Source organism: Staurois parvus, unplaced genomic scaffold, assembly GCF_062004578.1.
Source record: "Staurois parvus isolate SC_StPar_1 unplaced genomic scaffold, SC_StPar_1.0 ptg000350l, whole genome shotgun sequence".
In the NCBI taxonomy this organism is placed as follows: Eukaryota; Metazoa; Chordata; class Amphibia; order Anura; family Ranidae; genus Staurois; species Staurois parvus.
In genome coordinates this window covers 3,371,257-3,392,969 of record NW_028318146.1, presented here as the reverse complement: position 1 = coordinate 3,392,969, position 21,713 = coordinate 3,371,257, and the positions used below count along the sequence as shown (strand labels likewise).

The window sequence follows — 21,713 nt, the reverse complement described above, 5'->3', positions numbered from 1 at the left end:
CCTAGGGTAGCACAAAACCTAAATACACCACTGCTCAAGGTACCCTTTACAGTTCAGCACAATCTTGAAGCACCCATTACAAAATGTAAAAAAACAAATAGTTTTACAGAAGGAAGCAACATCTGCACATGTAGGACACCCAGTGTTAGAGGTGATTTATTCTTCTAAAGCAAATACACCTTTCTACACTGGTATCGACTAGTATTCCATTGTTTCTCTTCTCCCTCAGTTTCTCTCTCTGACTCAGCTAATGTGACCCCAGAGCTACCAGAGACGGGCAAGCAAGGATGCTGTGCAGGTACCCAATGTCCTTCTTATCAACTGATGACATCATTGGTTGTGATGTCTAGAAAGTTGTAATGGTGCACAATGAAAACCTGTATAAAATCCAGGCTTGATCCACCAGCTGGATTTTATACAGTTTTTTGGCAATTTTTAGGCATTTTGCCAAGGCACCCCTGAAGAAACCTGAAGGCACTCCGGGATGTCTGAGCACCCTGGTTGAAAATGGCTGCTCCAGTGTTTTCTAGGGGTTCTCTGTGAGCAATGAGCTGTTTCTGCCCTTTCAGATAAGTTCCCATTGACACCATTGATCTTTTTAGCTATCTAAACCGAGTAATTTTTCCCAATGACCACAAGTGTAAGGAGAATTCTTCCAAATGACTATCACACTAATGTATCAGGAGTTGTAGATATAGAACATTTTTAGCAGTGGTTCCCTGAGACCAGAAATATATTTCAAGGGTTCCTCTTTGTTGAAAAGGTTGAGAAAGGCCGATTTAGATTGCTGCCTTAGTCAGTGACACCAGATATAAAGAACCGTATGCACATTCTACATTTGCACAAGAAGCGTCTCTTAGCATCAGAGCCCTTTAAATTAGAAACCATGAATGCTCAATGTAGTATTAGACTTCACGCAGCAGCTTAGCCATGGATAGTTTGCTGCATTCAGACCCCCTTTTGAGGCAAACATTTTAAGGTGCACTTAACTGTATTTTATACACATTCTTAACATGCCTTTTAGTACATTTTGTACTGTACTAAAACAAGAAAATCACCTCACAATACACAATATAATAATGATTTAACAAGTGTTTTAAAACCTGCATATTTATAAGCACATATATACACGGCCCATCAATTGATATTTGAGATGCACGCATCCAGTTGTTTTCGTTTATCTAAAGATGAAATATTCCATTTGAAAGGATGCGGTTTGTTCTCACAAGAGATTCTTCATATTGGCTGTGTGATTAGTGATTATAGAGCAGGGCCCTCTGTTCCCTACTGTATTGAATTGTATTGTAATTGTACTGGCTACCCTCATGTTGTCAAGTGCTGCGGAAACTGTATATAAATCCTGTATAATAATAATAATAATCTCCACTTATCTGATGAACCTCCTAGAATACAGCAAATGGAGACACCTACTGGTCACAAATAATAATTAGAGAATCATAAAAAGCTTAGAGATGTCAGTTTTCCTGAATTTTAAGGAAGAAGTTCATGTTTGTGATGAAATTGATCTGTTCTGTTGCTCTCTAGAATTGGTTGATGCATTAAGTGGAGCTTGTAGTATTAAAAGCATCATATTATTAGCCGAGATCTTTCCCGCAAAGAGCAATGGCTGGCAGCTGAGCGCTGAACAGACCCCCTGCAGTGTCAGTGAATATAACAACCCAGGTATTCCTCTAGATATTCCTGCTTATTGCTTATTCACACAGGAGACTGTGATATTCAACAATAAACTTCACGAATATGAGTGCCCAACTTCTGGCTTAAGGGATCGCATAGGGGTCTGTACTTGGAGATATACAGCTTTGGCTTACTTAGAAAACCTCACTGTTTCATTCACTATACCCTGAATGCATGTGTCACTGTGTCAGAGCCAACATAGTGATCACAAGATCAGGAATCAACCACTCAAATTGTTTCCAGATCCTCAGTGTGGGCCTGGATTGAGAGCATCCTGAGCATGTCTTGGGCATGGGACATTGTGATGGGGACTAGGACGAGGCTAATGGAAAGGGATAACACATTTTAGTCTCTCCAGTCTTGTAGAGCAATTAACAATATAAATTTACACAGACTCAGCTGAATTTCAATATGCTGTGATGGCACAGCTAAACTATGTCACCCTTTTACACATGTTCTGAGTAATAATCAAACAAAATTGCAAAGCATCATGCTAAAATACACTATCAGAGGCATTGTGGGGTATGGGCTCTGCTTCATATATTCTACAGTACAGACCACCAAACATGTGATCCCCTTTAGAAATCCTGCACATAAAACACATTATCAGGGGAAAAAATTACATTTACTCTCCCATCAATGAGGTCCCCAAAAGTTCAGACTTTCTATCATCAATCATATGTTCACATTCTGTATCTTGTAAAACATGAAGCCGTAAAGTGTAATTTCTGTTGGCCCTCAAGCCCACTTCAAATGACACATCTCGAGTTTATCTCAATAGAAGATGGAAGTAGACACCAATTCCAAAGACAATATTTTGGTCTGATATCTGTAGCACTCCTGTCAATGTCAAGTGATAGCCCTGAGCTTTCAGAGTTGACCTCTTTGTTCTGAAGTAATGTGACTGCACTACACTTTAAAAAAAAATCTAAAAAGAAAAAGTAATTGAAGGGATGATCCTAGCCAACAATTATATTTCAGTTTTGGGTAGTTGCTGGCAAATTGAAGCTTTTTCATTTTTTTGGGGATCTCTGATGGCAAGCGTTTACTCAGAGCTCCTGGCTCCAGACATTTGCTGTTTCCATTACAATGGAAGGAGTTCTGACTCCCCTGTTCCATTTTATTCATCTTACAGAGAACACCAGGACAGGTAAATCAATTAAATGTCCCACACAGCACATCATACATTAACATGTCTCTTGAATGCTTAAATCAACAGGACATATGGCAACAACCTATATTGGTAAGTAACCTTCATGTGATTGTAAACTCTCACCTTGTAAAACAACCCATTCAGTTTAAAATAGAAATGAAAGGCAACACATTTGTGTAAAGATTAAAAAAAAAAATCTTAAATGGCTTTTTCCCCCTATTTTATAAGTGATCACATACCCTCTGTTCTCAGCAGTATAAGAGATGGGGGAGGAGAAACAGCAGCTCCCTGAACTTCCCAGTGAATGGCTGTGCAGGGGTATGTCAGCACAAGTGAGATCATTGGAAGAGAACACACTGAGTTCCCATCCCAGCTAGAGAACTGACCACAGTGTGTTCTCCTGCTTAGTGTGGTCAGTTGTTAATAGGAAAGCAGAGGGACTGGCAGGAGCACCAGGGATTTCACTCAAAGGAAGCAATACAAAGACAATGGATACTTTTTCATAGAAGTACCGTATTTTTCGCTCCATAAGACGCACCTGACCATAAGACGCACCTAGGTTTTAGAGGCAGAAAACAGGAAAAAAAAAATTCTGAACTAATGGACTGCAGACACAGTACAGGAGATGACCAGAGACTGCGGATAGCACAGGGATGACCAGAGACTGCGGACAGCACAGGGATGACCAGAGACTGCGGACAGCACAGGGATGACCAGAGACTGCAGACAGCACAGGGATGACCAGAGACTGCGGACAGCACAGGGATGACCAGAGACTGCGGACAGTACAGGAGATGACTGCTGACCTTTGGGGAGGTGGGGAGCGGGTACCTGAATTTGACAGGTACCCGCTCTTACTTCCGCAGAGTTTTTGTTTGATCTTACCTGTTCCTCGATCCAGCCGCGCGCTGTCTTCCCGGCTTCTGTAATGGCGCTCGGCATGACAGCCGGGTGCCCAGTGCGCATGAGCGAGAAGCACTTGCGCTTTGTGATTGGTCCGGCAGCTTCTGGGATCTGTCATGTGTCCCAGGTACCGCCTTACCATTCACAAAAAGCACCGCTTCTTGCGCATGCGCACTTGGCACCCGGCTGTCATGCCCAGTGCCCACACTACAGAAGCCGGAAGACAGCGCGCCAATGGATAGAGGAACAGGTAAGATCAAAGAACAAAGAAGTAAGAGCGGGTACCTGTCAAATTCAGGGACCCGCTCCCCACCTCCCAAAAGGTCAGCAGTCATCTCCATAAGGTCCCGCTGCAGAGCTGAGCGGCCGGCCCGGTATTCTGACACGGTCGCGGTGGAAATACCGGACCGGCCGCTCCATATTCGTTCCATAAGACGCACTGACATTTTCCCCCCTTTTTTGGGGGGAAAAAAGTGTGTCTTATGGAGCGAAAAATACGGTACATGATACAGCAGGCACATATCAGGAATATGAAATCTTCGTTTTTTAATGCTTCCACAATGGGTGAGACATAGCCTAGAACTCTGCTGCAGTGTGTTATTGTCCACTGAAATCTAAAAAAAAAAAAAGGCAAGGTCTTTCTGCAAAATACCAGACTAGAAGCAAATATAGATTAGAGATGAGCTCAGGCGTCCTCCAAACCCATGTCTACACGTATAGCCTAACTGACCCTCACATTTTTTTTTTTTTTGTTTATTTTGGGGTTTTTTTAACTTCGGTGAGCTCATGGGGTGCTGGGCGAGAATGACCCAAGCCACAAGCCATCAGAGTAAATAAAAAGCACAAGTTCAGCTAGAGATGAGTTTGGAGTACACAACACCGTAGCCCATCTCTACTAGAGATCAAACAAATTATTTTTCTTTATGGAACACATTCATTTACAGTGTGTATTGTTTCACAAAGCCAGTTTCATGGACATGTAGGGAAGTGGCCCAAAAAAACCCTTACAGGTTCTAGCAAAAAGACCGAGATATTTATATATACACACACCCGCACATCTAAATAACTTAGAATATCATCAAAAAGTTCATTTATTTCAGTAATTCAATTCAAAAAGTGAAACTCATATAGATTTATTACACACACAGAGTGATATATTTCAAGCATTTCTTTCTTTTAATTTTGATGATTATGGCTTACAGCTCGTGAAAACCCAAAATTCTGTATCTTAGAAAATTGGATTACATAAGGCCAATAAAAAAGAAAAAGGATTTTTAATACAAAAATGTTGGCTTACTGAAAAGTATGTCCATGTACATTATAGTATGCACTCAATACTTGGTTGTTGTATTTAGCATGAATTACTGCATCAATTCGGCATGGCATGGAGGCAATCAGCCTGTGGCACTGCTGAGGTGTTATGGAAGCCCAGGTTGCTTTGATATCGGCCTTCAGCTCACCTGCATTGGTGGGTCTGGTGTTTTTCATCTTCCTCTTGACAATACCCCACAGACTCTCTATGGGGTTTAGGTTGGGCGTCAAGCACAGTGATACCATTAAACCAGGTATTGGTACTTTTGGCAGTGTGGGCAGGTGTCAAGTCCTGCTGGAAAATGAAATCCGCATCCCCATAAAGCTGGTAATCAAAGGGAAGCATGAAGTGCTCTAGAATTTCCTGGTAGAGGGCTGCGCTGACTTTGAACTTGATAAAACACAGTGGACCAACACCAGCAAATGGCACATCTCCCCAAATCATCACTGACTGTCGAAACGTCACTGTACCTCATGCAACTTGGATTCTGTTCCTCTTCACTCTTCCTCCAGACTCTGGGACCTTAATTTCCAAATTAAATTAAAAAAAAAGTACTATCATCCGAAAAGAGGACTCCGGACCATTTTGCAACAGTCCAGTCCTTTTTCTCCTTAGCCCAGGTAAGACGCTTCTAACGTTGTCTCTGGTTCAGGAGGGGCTTGACACAAGGAATGCAACAGTTGTATTTCACTCCTTGTGAATCATCCCCAAATTCTTGAATGTCCTTTACTTCACAGTCCTCTCAAGGCTGCTGTTATCCCTGTTTTCTTGTGCGCCTTTCTCTACCACACTTTTTCCTTCAACTCAACTTTCCATTAATATGATTGGATACAGCAGTCTGTGAACAGAGAGCTTCTTTAGCAGTGACCTTTTGTGACTTACCCTCCTTGTGGAGAGTGGCAGTGACAGTCTTCTGGACAACTGGCAAGTCAGCAGTCTTCCCTCATGATTGTGTGACCTACTGAACCAGACAGAGAGACCATTTAAAGGCTTAGGAAACCTTTACAGGTGTTTTGCGTTAATTAGCTGATTAGAGTGTGACATCATGGGGTTTATTTACTAAAGCTGGAGAGTCCAAAATCAGACTCCCTTCTGCATAGAACCCAATCAGCTTCTAACCTCAGCTTGTTCAATGAAGCTTTGGCAATGAAACCTGGAAGCTGATTGGTTTCTATGCAGAAGGGAGTCTGATTTTGGACTCTCCAGCTTTAGTAAATAAACCCCCATGAGTCTACAATATGGAACTTTTTCAAAATATTCTAATTTTCTGAGATACTGAATTTTGGGTTTTCACTAGCTGTAAGCCAAAATCATCAAAATTCAAAGAAAGAAATGCTTGAAATGTATCACTCTGTGCATAATGAATCTAATATATGATTTTCACTTTTTGAATTGAATTACTGAAACAACTTGTTTTTTATGATACTCTAATTTATTGAGATGCACCTGTATATACATATAAATTCTTTGTTTAAACTTTTAAGGATAACAAACAGAACAAAAAGGCAAGAACAATGTGTTCCATGGAATAAACAAGCAAACAACACGTAGGAAAATTGCAGTATTACAACACAATTCCAGAAAATTATTTTAGACACAATGAGCAAGGAAAAGAATAACTAAAAAGCATAGGCATCTAAAGTTTTCTGTACAGCAGTCATCAAGAATTTCAACAATCTTGAAAACCAGAGAGAGTGTGGTAATGTGCTGTTTTTTTAGCACAAGATATGCACCAACGCCAATGCTTTCTTTTTAATTTTGCATAGAGCAGGGGAAGGAAGGCAAAGCCCAGGGTGAAGATGTAGGAGTTTTCTATGTCAGCAAAATGTCCTCCCTCTCTGCCCAAATAAAAATCAAGCACTAATCTGCACACTTACCCCCCACAAGCATAAATTCTCTCAACTCTACTAGCACATATTCCCCCCCCCCAATCCTGCTTCCTAATACAAACAACCTCCCCTCCCCTCCTAGCACAACTTCCCTTCTCCTCCCATATCACACCTTCTAGTATCCCCCATCTTAGCACAAATCCTCTCTCCCTACCCCAAGCACAAAAAGCATTAGGGCATTCAATATATACCATCTAAATGACAGTTCATGAAAACTTCTTACCTGTCTTTCTCCTCCATTTCCATAAATGAGCTCGGTTTGGAGCAAAACAGGGGGGCATCATGGTGTTCACATTTTCTGTCTGCAGATGCTTCATGTGTCTGCCACTAAACTGCCAAAGCTGATCATTCATTGGTTGCAACTTGCTGTAGGTGACAGTCAGTCAGTGCGCCATCTTATTAAACAAAGCCTAGTGTGACAGATCCCTAACCCTTAGATTTCTAGGATTGGCAACTGAAAAAAGTTAAGCACAAGAGAAAATAAATGAAATTTTAGTAAAATGTTCAAATCTTCTAGTACATGGAAAATAAAGTCAGAAATTTCCCCAAATGCAGTCTGTCTCCATGTTTTTTAAAAATCGTATTCTGTTTTCCTCATGGAAATTTGTAGTTACAATGTACGTGGTGTTGACGTTTTAACATGATTATACATTTTTTAGTATTGAAGATTATTTTCATTACAAGACATGTTAATGAGATTTCATTTTAATGTTGTGTGTGTTTCTATCTTTTTATTTTATTTTAAATGAATACATGGCTTCGCATTTCTGTTATCTTCAGTCATGTATTTCTATTCTTAAGTACCATACAGATATACAAAAATGGTATAGGATGCCTAGAGCAAAGCAGTTTTGTGTTTTGCCTGAAGAAAAAAAGTAAAAAAATGTTTATTTAATTTTCTGCTCCTTTCCGCATGGTCTTGCCTTAAACAGTTTACACTGTTCTAGCAAAGCTGCCAAGTGGCTTAAGTGTAAAGCTTAAAAGCATTTTAAATTGCTCTGGAGCATAAGTTCAACTCATGGTTGACAGATGCCACATTTGTAGTACAGATGAGGTGACTGCCAGCAAGAAGTTGAAGTGAACTTGTTATAAGCAAAAAGTGTTGGACATTGCTCTCTCCTGAGAATGCGACACTCTGGATTTAATACTTTGAATTACTGACCTAGAGCAAAATTAAAGATAAGAAATTCTGACTTTCAAATGTTGAAGCCAGACACAGCCTGGCCATCACAATTTACAAGAGGCAGCCAGGAATGGGAGCCCTCATATATATTTTTTATAATTGGTGCAACAGCACCTTGTAATGATGCAACTCAATTTTATTTGGTCAGATTGTTTATCCCTTATATAAAACCTAAATGGATATGCAAATTGTGATTGCTACCTTGTTTTTATAGGCTCAAGTCCTGGAGTTGTCATCTTGATACTTGCATTGTTATTCTAAAAGCCACTGACCTGAATAAGTATGGTGCCAAAGTGCCACTGCTGCATAACATACACTTTATTGCCAAAAGTATTGGGACGCCTGCCTTTACACGCACATGAACTTTAATGATATCCCAGTCTTAGTCCATAGGGTTCAATATTGAGTTGGCCCACTCTGTGGAGGCCAGTCAAGTTCCTCCACCCCAAACTTCTCATCCATGTCTTTATGGACCTTGCTTTGTGCACTGGTGTGCAGTCATGTTGGAACAAAGGGGCCATCCCCAAACTGTTCCCACAAAGTTGGGATTGTCCAAAATGTCTTAGTATGCTGATGCTTAAGAGTCCCCTTCACTGGAACTAGGGGGCCAAGCCCAAGCCCTGAAAAACAACCCCACACCATAATCCCCCCTCCACCAAACTTTACACTTGGCACAGTGCAGTCAGGCAAGTACCATTCTCCTGGCAACCACCAAACCCAGACATGTCGGATTGCCAGACAGAGAAGCGTGATTGGTCACTCCAGAAAACACGTCTCCACTGCTCTAGAGTCCAGTGGCGGCGTGCTTTACACCACGGCATCCGATGCTCTGCATTGCACTCTGTGATATAAGGCTTGGATGCAGCTGCTCAGCCATGGAAACCCATTCCATGAAGCTCTCTACGCACTGTTGTGCTAATCTGAAGGCCACACCAAGTTTGGAGGTCTTTAGCTATTGATTCTGCAGACAGTTGGAGACTTCTGCACACTGTGCACTTCAGCATGCGCTGACCCCGCTCTGTCATTTTATGTGGCCTACCACTTCTTGGCTGAGTTGCTGTTGTTCCCAGTTGCTTCCACTTTGTTATAATACCACTAACAGTTGACCGTGGAATATTTTGGAGGGCGGGTCCAATACTTCTGGCAGTATAGTGTGCTGTGCTCAAACGTTTGCATACCCTGGCAGAAATTGTGAAATTTTGGCATTGATATTGAAAATATGACTGATCATGCCAAAAAATGCTCTTTTATTGAAGGATGATGATCATATGAAGCCATTTATTATCAAATAGTTGTTTGGCTCCTTTTTAAATCATAATGGTAACAGAAACCACCCAAATGGCCCGGATCAAAAGTTTACACATCCTGGAATGTTTGGCCTCGGTACAGACACACAAGGTGACACACGGGTTAAAATGCCAATTAGAGGTTAATGTACCACATCTGTGGCTTTTTAAATTGCAATTAGTGTCAGTGTATAAATAGTCAATGAGTTTATTAGCTCTTACGTGGAAGCACTGACTAGGCTACATACTGAGCCATGGGGATCAGAAAAGAACTGTCAAAAGTCCTGAGTAACAAGGTAATGGAACTTTATAAAGGTGGAAAAGGACACAAAAAGATGTCCAAAGCCTTGAATATGCCAATCAGTACTGTTAAATCACCTATTAAGAAGTGTAAAGTTCGGGAATTTCTTGATACCAAGCCAAGGTCAGGTAGATCAAGAAAGATTGCAGCCATAACTGCAAGAAGAATTGTTCATGATACGAAGGGAAACCCATAGGTTACCACAAGAAAAATATAGTCTGCTCTGAAAAAAGACTGCGTTTGTTTTGAAGGAGCACAATATGATGACACTTGAACAAAAATGAGCTGCATGGTCGAGGTGCCAGAAAGAAGCCTTTACTGCATCAATGACACAAAAAGGCCTGGTTAGGCATGTCAAGGTATTGTCAGGCATATTGTAGCTGGGCTTTTTTGTGGCCTTGGTGCAGTAAAAGTTTATTTCTGGCACCTCGACTAAACAGCTCATTTTTGTTCACATATCACCATTTTGTACTCCTTAAAAACAACCACACCATCTTTTTTCCAGAGCAGCCTGTATTGAGGTTGCCTGTGGGGTTTTGTTTGAATCCCAGACAATTCTTCTGTCAGTTATGGCTGCAATCTTTCTTGGTCAACGTGACCTTGGCTTGGTATCAACAGATCCCCGAATTTTCCACTTCTTAATAAGTGATTTAACGGTACTGATTGGCATATTCAAGGCTTTGGATATCTTTTTAGGTCCTTTTCCATCAGGTCAGGTTGACCAAGAATGATTGCAGCCATAACTGACAGAAGAATTGTCTGGCATTCAAACAAAACCCCACAGGCAACCTCAATACAGGCTGCTCTGGAAAAAAGATGGCGTGGTTGTTTTTAAGGAGTACAATACGGTGATATTTGAACAAAAATGAGCTGTTTGGTCAAGGTGCCAGAAAGAAGCTTTTACTGCACCAATGCCACAAAAAAGCCCGGTTACAATATGCCTGACAACACCTTGACATGCCTAACCAGGCCTTTTTGTGTCATTGATGCAGTAAAGGCTTCTTTCTGGCACCTCGACCATGCAGCTCATGTTTGTTCAAGTGTCATCATATTGTGCTCCTTCAAAACAACCGCACTGTCTTTTTCCAGAGCAGCCTATATTTTTCTTGTGGTTACCTATGGGTTTCCCTTCGTATCCCGAACAATTCTTCTTGCAGTTATGGCTGCAATCTTTCTTGGTCTACCTGACCTTGACTTGGTATCAAGAGATCCCCAAACTTTCCACTTCTTAATAGGTGATTAAACAGTACTGATTGGCATATTCAAGGCTTTGGGCATCTTTTTGTGTCCTTTTCCACCTTTATAAAGTTCCATTACCTTGTTACTCAGGACTTTTGACAGTTCTTTTCTGATCCCCATGGCTCAGTATGTAGCCTAGTCAGTGCTACCACGTAAGAGCTAATAAACTCATTGACTATTTATACACTGACACTAATTGCAATTTAAAAAGCCACAGATGTGGTACATTAACCTCTAATTGGCATTTTAACTTGTGTGTGTCACCTTGTGTGTCTGTACCGAGGCCAAACATGCCAGGGCATGTAAACTTTTTATCAGGACCATTTGGGTGGTTTCTGTTATTATGATTTAAAAAGGAGCCAAACAACTATTTGATAATAAATGGCTTCATATGATCCTTCAATAAAAGAGCATTTTTTGGCATGATCAGTCACATTTTCAATATCAATGCCAAAATTTCACAATTTCTGCCAGGGTATGGAAACTTTTGAGCACAACTGTATATGCAGTCAGTAAATTGTTGGGACACTTGAAACATTCATACTTCTTCCCTGTCAGTGACTTACCAAGCAACAAAGGAAGGATTACAACTTGGAACACCTTTAAAAACAAGTCAGCAATTGCAGCACCTCTGTTCCTGTTCTGAATAATTTTTACTCTAACATTTACTGATTTATATTAATTGTAATGAATTTTTATCCTACAGGTATAACAGAGGAAGAGAGACAATTTTTGGCTCCTCCGATGCTAAAGTTTACTAGAAGTTTATCCATGCCAGATGCCTCAGAAGATATTCCACCCCCTCCAGCAACATTGCCTCCATCACCACCTCCTCCTTCATCTCCATCACCATTCAATACGCCTAAGTCTCCTGCTCCTCGAGGATATGGAACCATTAAACCAACATTCAACCAGAATGCAGGAACAAAGTCCCCCTCTCCAGCTGTACGGTCAGATAACGTAGGAACAATAATGAGAGACAAGGGCATGTTCTATAGACATGAGACTGACCGCTTTTCATTGGACTCCGAGGACATCTATAATGCAAAAATGTCATCCCAGCAAAATTTTGTAAATAAGAGAGCGCAGATGCCAGAGAACCCATACTCTGAAGTAGGCAAGTTGGGAAACAAGGCTGTGTATGTTCCGGCCAAACCTGCCAGACGAAAGGGAATGCTGGTAAAACAATCCAATGTGGAGGACAGCCCTGAAAAGACTTGTTCCATTCCTATCCCAACCATTATCATTAAAGAACCTTCAACTAGCAGTAGTGGAAAGAGCAGTCAGGGAAGCAGCATGGAGACAGACCTCCAAGCCTCAGAACAGCAGGGACAGTTAAGGCCAGATGACAACCTTAATGTAAGCAGTCCATTTGCTGCAGCCATTGCGGGAGCAGTGAGGGACAGGGAGAAAAGGTTAGAGGCCAGACGGAACTCTCCTGCTTTCCTGTCTACAGATCTTGGTGATGAAAGTGTTGGCCCCACGCCTAGCCCAAGATTAAGACACTCCAAGTCAATTGATGAGGGAATGTTCTGTAACGAGGAGAGCTTTAAGCATTTCACTGGTCCAACCTCTCTCATTTTAACAAGTGCAACTTCAAATGCATTTGGTACCAATGGAGACATGAATAACATACGGTCAGTGAAGGGAAAAGGACATGAAAACAACTCCGGTAAAGGGATTAGTGTTTCTGGAAATTATATGCATCCGGTGACAGGGAAATTACTAGACCCTAACTCTCCTCTGGCGCTCGCATTGGCAGCTAGAGACAAAGCCATGAAAGAGCAAAGCCAGCCCACCCCAAACCCTACAGAGCAAGATAAGTCTGACCTGAACAAACCACTCTTCATTGATACCAAACTACGACCCAATGCAGATAGTTCATTCCCTGCAGTTGCTGTCGGTTCAGGTAGACCAAATCAGCGTGGGGTCTTAAAAAGACAAGAGACTGAGAGTAAGCATGAATCTGACACAGCAAAGGAGGAGAAACGTCATGAGGAGAAAAAAAATATGTTGATCAACATCATGGACACCTCACAACAGAAAACTGCTGGGTTGCTCATGGTTCATACAGTAGACACCACCAAAGTAGCGGATGTTCTTAGTGAAAATGAAGATGCAGAGAAAGACACATCTCTAGAAATTCCTAGTGCTCCTGTCTCAGAACCTAACAAGATTGCTGAAAATGTGTTACCCAAAACAAGTAACTCTGGTACCCCTGCACCCCCTAACAAAGCCATTGTAGCGGTTTGCTCTGTGGATGAGCCCGTCATCCTACCCTTCCGTATCCCTCCTCCACCATTTGCCTCAATAGATGTGGACGAGGATTTTATTTTTACTGAACCACTGCCTCCTCCTCTTGAATTTGCCAACAGTTTTGATATCCCAGAGGATCTCTCTGCAATTCCACCCGGCACCCTGGCAGACTTGTTGATGCAGAGAAAGCATGGCATCCTCCCTCCTGGTTCATTTATTCCTGGTGTTGCCTCTATTTCTTTAGAAATTAAAAAGCCTGGGGCTCTATCCAACTGTCTGCCCACCTCATACATGCAACATCCTGAAAGCTTTGACAATGTTACAGATTCTGGGATAGAGGAGGTGGACAGTCGTAGTGGCAGTGACCACCACTTAGAGACGACAAGTACAATTTCCACTGTCTCCAGCATATCTACCTTATCTTCAGAGGGTGGTGAAAACTTGGACACATGTACAGTCTATGCAGATGGGCAAGCGTTTCTAGTGGACAAGCCCCCAGTACCTCCAAAGCCAAAAGTCAAGCCCATAATCAACAAGAGCAATGCACTTTACAAGGACGCTGTCCTGGAAGAAAACATGGACACATTTGTTATCCCTCCTCCTGCTCCACCTCCACCACCCCCATTAGGTTTGCAGCCTGCTATATTCAAACCTGGGCTACAAAGGACCTCAAAGCTATGGGGCGACTCCCCAGAGGTGAAAAACATAGTAATAATGCCCAGTCCAAAAGCCAATGTTATTAGTGAATTAAATTCAATATTGCAACAGATGAACCGAGAAAAGGCCACCAAACCAGGAGAAGGATTAGATTCACCCACTGGGATGAAATCAGCCAGTCTCAGTACAAGGTAATGTACACGTCTTGTTTTATCTTATACCCAGAGCTCTTTAAAGGTTCAGTCCATCCAAAAGTTCTATGTCAATTGAATTCTGGCCATATGAGTCATCGAGGGGAATGTTATTGTTCTGTGGGACTCTAGCACAGTAATCTCCTTGATTCTGGGTTCTCTCTAAGACCATATTTAGCATTTATTGGGGTTGATTTACTAAAGGCAAATAGACTGTGCACTTTGCAAGTGCAGTTGCACTCTTTTTCCTCAGATCTTCGTAAATGACCAGAAGTTCTAATGACTTCCATCATTAAATCATGTGCAGGTAAAAATGATTGCACTTGATTGGGTATTCTTTACAAAGTGAAGCTTCACCATATTTACTAAGCTGAGGGGAAAATGAGTGCAACTGAACATGCAAAGTGCACCATCTATTTGCCTTTAGCAAATCAACTCCATTATGTCTTAAACTAAAATCACATCATCAGCTATGCAATACAAGGGCTCTCCTTTTTGGACTCCTTATGTTGAATGTTGCTTAAGTAGGTCTTCGGATTATAGAATCTTAAAAACAAATCTAAAAGGTGAACGTGCACAGGTTGTACAATCTGGATGTAACTTGTTTGGCCAACTTTAGGCACATGTGCATAATGCCACCCTTTCATACAAGCTCCACCTTTTTTGTCGCAATCATGTGTAAACATTTAGTATGGACCAAAATATGAAAATTAAAACCAAGATGCCTTTTATGAGGCAGGTTATTGTTTTTTTGTACTTAAAATGCGTCCACAGTTCACCACATCCTCACCTTTGCCAGCGCATTTGGTATAACCCGTGTTTCAGCATCTCACTACAACAGGCCATAGGAGCATTTTGGTGAGCTCCTATTCATTCCAAATGGTATTCCACACACATATGCAGTATAAACAAGAAGAGCACTGTAAAAGCAGTAAGCGCTGTGTTTTGCAACAATATTACATTGTACATTTGTTTTGTGCAGAAGTTTGTTATAGTAGAATTGCAGGCAACACATTTTATTTTTCATTTTGGATAGAGTAAGGAAGGGTTATAACCCCTGTCAGATTTTTTTTCCCACCATCTGTGTCCCATTGCAGAGATTTCCCTTCATTTCTTGTCCCATAGCCAAACAGGAAGTGAGGGGAAATCCCTGCAAATTAAGGGAATTTCTTGGGGACCCCAAGCTGAGCAGAACTAGTGTCCCCATTGGAAGATTTCCTCTTTATTACTTTTTCTGGGGATAACCCAAAATTTGGCATTTTCTTTTACTTTCAATGGTAATGGTAAACAGGACAAATAGAGAGGGTGAATCTCCTTAACGGGGGCACAGACAGCAATAAAAACCTGACAGGTGATTCAATTCCTCCCCACTCTATTAAAAAAAAAAAAAAGTTTTCCCTTTTTAGTTATACAGTAAAGATCCAATAAATGTGAAGAAGTTGTTTTTAGTTCAATGTGCATTAACACACAAACGTGTAAATACAGCCTAATAAAGTATCTTTTTCTGTGGATCCCTGTGGTTCTGCTGCCCTAGATACAGGCCCAAGAGTGCCTTATAGTAAACATTTCCTGATTCCAGCCTTCTGCACTTTTTCATCTAGGAGAGGTCTCTCTCTTTGTGCCATTTTTTCTGAAATGTAAAATCCATGGAAAGTCAAGCAGGAAGAATAACACCCACTTATAAATGCTCTACAGGATGAGCGTGCTTAGAATGTGCAGATATGTCACCAGCTGAAGAGATATAAATAGTTGATGTTCATTCCACCTACCAGCTTGTATCCAGTACATGTTTGGGTAGCCTGAATCCTTAAGAGAATGGGCCTTGTTTATGAAAATTTCCACAGCAAAAAAAAACTTAATCATAGCAGTTGGATTCTTACTTTCATTCCCTAATACTACACTTAGAAAAAAGTAGAAAACTCATTGGCTCCTATGGACAACACAGCATTCTCTTTTCAGATACTTAGACAAGGGAGACACACAGATTAAATCCACATAAAACTATCTACCATTTTATAAAGCTCTGGTTCAGCCACATCTCTGAGTATGCCGTTCAGTTTTCATCACCAATGCTCAGGAAGGATGTGCTTGAACTGGGTAGAGTGCAGAGAAGGGCAACAAAGCTAATAAGGAGGGTGGAGGATCTAATTTTTGAGGAACAACTACAAACATTAAAGCAGTATTAACCCAAAAAGCAAACATTTATTATAATGCAGCTTACCATTTCTTTGATGGCTGCATTCATTTTCTTTTTTAGTCTTTCTTTCTTCTATTTTCATCTGGTGATCCAGCCAATAAGTCTGGTGTTTTTCATAGGAACAAGGTCTCCAACAGACTGTATCAGTTACAGAGATGAGGCAAAGCATTTAGCAATAGCAGGGGTGTTCACAATCATTAGCTTGTATTTAAGTACAATCTTTATGTCCAAAAAAGGTTTGCTGCAACTGCTCAGAATGTGAGCTGGAGTTTGGCTTTAATTTGTTAGTTTATCTAAATCTACTAGTACATCTAACACTCCCCTCCCTCCAGACTGACAATGCTGGTGTCCAAAAGGTGCCCCCTGTGCTCCTTCATCCAAAGTGGGGGTGCTTTAATACAGGAGGTGTGTTACTGGCCAGATCACCCAGGGAAGAAAAACCTAAAAAAGAAAACTAATGCTGCCATCACATCTAATAACTGGTAAAATGCAATATATTATATCTTTGGTTTTGGGTTTAATACCACTTTAAACATATCCTCCCTGGAGAAGAGACGCTTAAGGGGGCATATGAACGCAACATACACATTTTTTAATTCCAGCATTGAGAGGAAACTAATGTAAGGTCTTTAAACAAGACACGTGGCTACACAATGGAGTTGGAAGAGAAGCCGTTCACTCTCATACTGAGAAAGGAGTTCTTTCGGTTAGAGCAGTAAACATATGAAACTCCCTTCCACAGTTGGTGGTGTCATCGGAGAGTATAGATAAGTTCAAAAAACTTTGAAGTGTGTTTCTTAGCGAGTGCAATGTGCCGGGTTATGAAAAATCTGTGTGTCTTTATTCAACCTTACAAACTATGGCACTGGGTAACATACAGTATATGTGAATCCTCTTTCCTGCCAAAAGGTTTGTATTTTATTCAGTCACTTTTGTGATCTAGGCATCCCCTACCAGACACCCTAGTCATGGTCGTTGACCCTCCTTCAGCCTGCTTTAGTGTAGTGAAGAAGTATTAGCATGCTTCTGAGGTGATCACTCTGCTTTTTCAGTTCAGTGACAGCATGCGAACAAGCAGTGAAGCCAGATTGTCTCACAGGGATGTCTTTACATCCTGCAGTCTGTGTCCTGCTGTAGAGGACAATATTTATTTGGAACTTATTAATTAAAGCCAGCAAAATAAATACCAATCCCAGGAATGCCCTCCTTTGTTTTATGTTTTGGAGGCTAGGTCACCAAACCAGTTTTGTATGAATACCTTAAATAGATTCTGTCATTAGGCAAAACATTTTGTGTGGATCTAATAGAAGCAGCCATTCCCCAACATGTGCATCTCACTAGTTAGCAGATACGTTAACCACTTGCCCTCCAAAGGATTTACCCCCCTTCCTGTCCAGGCCATTATTTGCGATACGGAACCACATTATCTTAACTGACAATTGCGCGGTCATGCAACGCTGCACCCCAGTGAAGTTTATGTCCTTTTTTTCCCACAAATAGAACTTTCTTTCGGTGGTATTTGATCACCTGTGCGCTTTTTAGTTTTTTCACTATAAACAAAAAAAGACCAACAATTTTGGAAAAAAACAATATTTTTTACTTTTTGCTATAAACCATATTCAGTGAAAACATTTTTAAAAAATCTAATTTAGTCATAAAATTAGGCCAAAATGCATTCTTCTGCATGTGTGCTATAAAAAAAAAACAATACGTGTACATTAATTGGTTTACGTGAAAGTTATAGCATTTACAAATGGCGGTATATATTCTGGAATTTTTTTTTTTATATACTAGTAATGGCGTCAATCGGCGACTTATAGCAGGACTGCAGCGGGCATTCGGACACTGGGGGGGAACTTAACTGTCACTGACATCCCCAGGGACACCAATACAGTGATCAGTGCTAATAAAAAGCACTGACACTGTACAAATGGCACTGGGCAGGAAGAGATTAACATGTGGGGCGATCAAAGAGTTAACTGTGTGCTGTTTCTGTGTGTGCTGTGCGTGCTTTACTAGGGAAACATACTGCTGTGTATTTCTGTGTTGTGCAGACAAATACACAGCAGCATGTTACTGCTGGCAGGAGAGAGATCTGTGTTGTTTACACACAGGTCTCTCCCCTGTCAGTGATAATCGGGATTGCCGGGTGGCGGCGGAGAATCTCTGTCCAGGACCCAGTGCTTGACATCTGTAGCCGCCAATGGCAGCGCGGGCAGGGCGCCACGCGTGCGCCCTCCCTACCCGGAAATGCAAAATCACGTATATATACACGATTTTGCGCAGCCCTGCCACCCTGTAGCAGTAGTTCTGCCATAGGGCGGTCGGAAAACGGTTAAACATACTGAACACCACAAAACAACTAAACTGTCTAAGTCAGGAATTGCAGTTTCCTTCAGAAAGTGTTTTGCTTTGTAACAGAGTGCCCTTAACACCCAGAATTTCTTCTAAACGTTAATGAGAAATATGTACATTATGTACTTTCTCAAAAATGGAACTTCATTCAAAACCTGCTTTGCTTTTGTTTTTATTGCTATTTATGTCTGCACTGGAGAGATTTTCCCAGTCTGAGTGACAGCCAGAATATAGCTTTGTACTCTTCATTCCACATTCAGGAGTACATTCTCTTCAAATTGTTAGCAGGATTTCACTTCTGAGAGCCAGGGACACGGTTAGACGTTCCTAGTTCAGAGGTAATTAATTCAAATTTAGGGAGGTCCTGCTGCTAAAATTTTCTTCCAGCCAAGGTTCAAATTTCAAGTTTGTGCTAGGACTGTGTTTGTAGTCATTGTTTGTCTATCAAAAGTATGTAAGGTGCCCCCATCAGAGTGTCCCCTTACATCAGGTGTACCAATCAGTGTGCCCCCTTACATCAGGTGTACCAATCAGTGTGCCCCCTTACATCAGGTGTGCCCATTTGAGTGCCCCTTACATCAGGTGTGCCCATCGGAGTGCCCCCTTACATCAGGTGTGCCCATCAGTGTGCCTCCTATGTCAGGTGTCCGCATCAGAGTGCCCCCTTACATCTGGTGCCCCTTTACATCAGGTGTCCGCGTCAGAGTGCCCCTTTACATCAGGTGACCCAATCATAGTGCCCCCTTATATCAGGTACCCTTTTACATCAGGTGTCCACATCAGAGTGCCCCTTTACACCAGTTGTGTCCATCAGAATGCAACTTTACATCAAGTGTCCACATCAGAGTGCCCCTTTACAATACGTGTTCCCCACTAGAGTGGCCCTTTACATTAGTTTTCCCCATCAGAGTGCCCCTGTAGATTAGGTTCCCCCACTAAAGTATCCTTATAGATCAGTTGTGATCCATCATAGTACATCTACCGACTGGTAGAGCCAAGTAAAGTGAACAGTGTTCCCTGGAACTGGATTGATATGTCCCTCCAGCAGGGTTGGGAGCTGGAGAAGAAACGAGCTGCAGGGGTGGAGCACACATGTAGGCATTGGTTGCTAATACACCAGCGGTCCTAGCAAGCAATGATTGCTGAGCAACGGGGATCCAGTGCTGCAGACTGGGAGGTTGGCGGTCCTGACATATACGGCACTTGGTCCAGGTCTGACCACTAGTTGATTCTTCAAAGATATATATGAAGTGATAAATGGAAATGGGAAGTTCAGCTTACAACAGGGCCCTGGATATCACTGGGAGAGAAATCCCCTACAGCAAGGACACAACAAAACTCAACAAAAGGTTCTTACACTTTCCCACTCTAGCCAAAGCACATGTAAAAACAAAACAAAATGGAGTTCCTCTAACATCTGCAGGAGATGAACAAAAGCCTCTTGTTGAAGTACACAGCATATGATAAGATTACCAAAACTGACATTATACAGTGTTACAAGGAAGCTGCTATTTCCTGCCTGCAGTTTATATATCAGTGCTCCCCAGCATAATGCCCCAAGTGGTTCCCAAATGTGTGATTACTTTGTCAGCCATGACATAGTGATCACATGCAAGGTGGAGGCTTCCTTCACAAAATACAGCTTTAGTATGCAGATGATTAATACCACCTTCAGTGGTATCTGCAGGGCCATCTAGTACTGTAATTGACAAGATACAATTGCAATATTTTTTTGAGCTTTACTCCAGAATAAGACAAATATTTTCTAAATAGAAGAACCACGTGTATTCGATCTTGAATCTTGGTGTGCTTTGCGTATTTCTTCCAGATCTGTGCAGAAATCCATTGTAAAACTTTACCTCTGTGCAGCGGTTTCCTGTAATAAAGACCAGTCACTGCTGTTCTCTATCCTTGTGCAGGGTGACTGGTCTTATATTTTCCTCCTGCAATTTTCTGCAGGTAGCCTGTAAGTGGGTGGGGCATGCTGGGCCCTCCCACAGGTCTGCGCTGTGCACAGGTTATGTGCAGCATGTTGAAGATGTCACCATATATTGTAACATGGATGGACAGACAACTCATGAGGCCCTCTGAGAATAGTAGATCATGGAGCCCCCCTATGTCCCCACCCACACTCAAGCCACACCCACACACCCCATAAACAATATAGGGTCTGGGATTAAAAATCCCATTTCAGTTTGCAGAAGACACCAAGCTGTGCAGTGGAATAATGTCCCTAAAGGATGTCTTCAACTTACAAGCCGACCTCAATGCACTCTTTAATTGAGCAACTATGTGGCAAATGAGGTTTAATGTGATAAATGTAAGGTGATGTACTTGTGGGCTAAGAATATGCATGCATCATACATACTAGGGGGGTACAACTGGGGGAATCAATGGTGGAGAAGATCTGGGAATTCTGGTAGATCACAAGCTTAATAATGGCATGCAATTCCAAGCTGCGGTTTCTAAAGCGAGCAAAATCCTCTCTTGTATTAAGAGGTATAGACTCCAGAGAGAGAGATATCATTTCCCCCGGTACAAATCATTAGTAATACCTCATCTGGAATATGCAGTTCAATTTTGGGCACCAATTCACAAAAAGAACATTGGGGAACTGGAGAAAGTACAGAGAAGGGCAACCAAACTGATAAGAGGCATGGAGGAGCTCAGCTATGAGAGGGTGGTGAAATAGAAGGGGGAGAGACAGAGAGATGGGTAAGTGGGGGATGAGGGGGTGGGAATGGGAGGGGGGGTAAGAGAGAGAGAAGGGGTGGGGGGGTGAGAGCGAGAAGGGAGTGTAGGAGATAGGGGGGTGAGAGAGTTTCAAGCTCTGAAAACTTGGTATGTTCTATCTGCCAAAGTGTTGCCTCTTATCCCGTGGGTAGCATCTAACAGAAGCTGCTACCTGCAGCACTGCTGATAAGCAGACGCCTATCCTATGAAAACTGTGCCTTCCCAGGAAACCTGCCCCACCCCACAATCCATGCCTCTTTCCACAATATAAAAAATCTAATCCTTGTGCGCTGCTATAGATTTTACCCAAACCCTTAGTGCTACAGTGCTTTGAAAAAGTGTTCATACCCCTTGAAATATTCC

General features: G+C 41.8%; 1 protein-coding gene across 8 annotated transcripts in view; it reads left to right on the top strand.

Moving 5' to 3' along the window:
• The window catches only part of SHANK2 (SH3 and multiple ankyrin repeat domains 2), a 791,629-nt gene that overhangs the window by 750,048 nt on the left and 19,868 nt on the right, over positions 1–21,713 (top strand). For all 8 annotated transcript variants that reach the window (XM_089684605.1, XM_089684599.1, XM_089684598.1 and 5 more), the window contains one exon: positions 11,668–14,065. In XM_089684605.1, the coding sequence (XP_089540731.1) occupies positions 11,668–14,065 (2,398 nt within the window). The remainder of the gene's footprint in view (positions 1–11,667; positions 14,066–21,713) is intronic.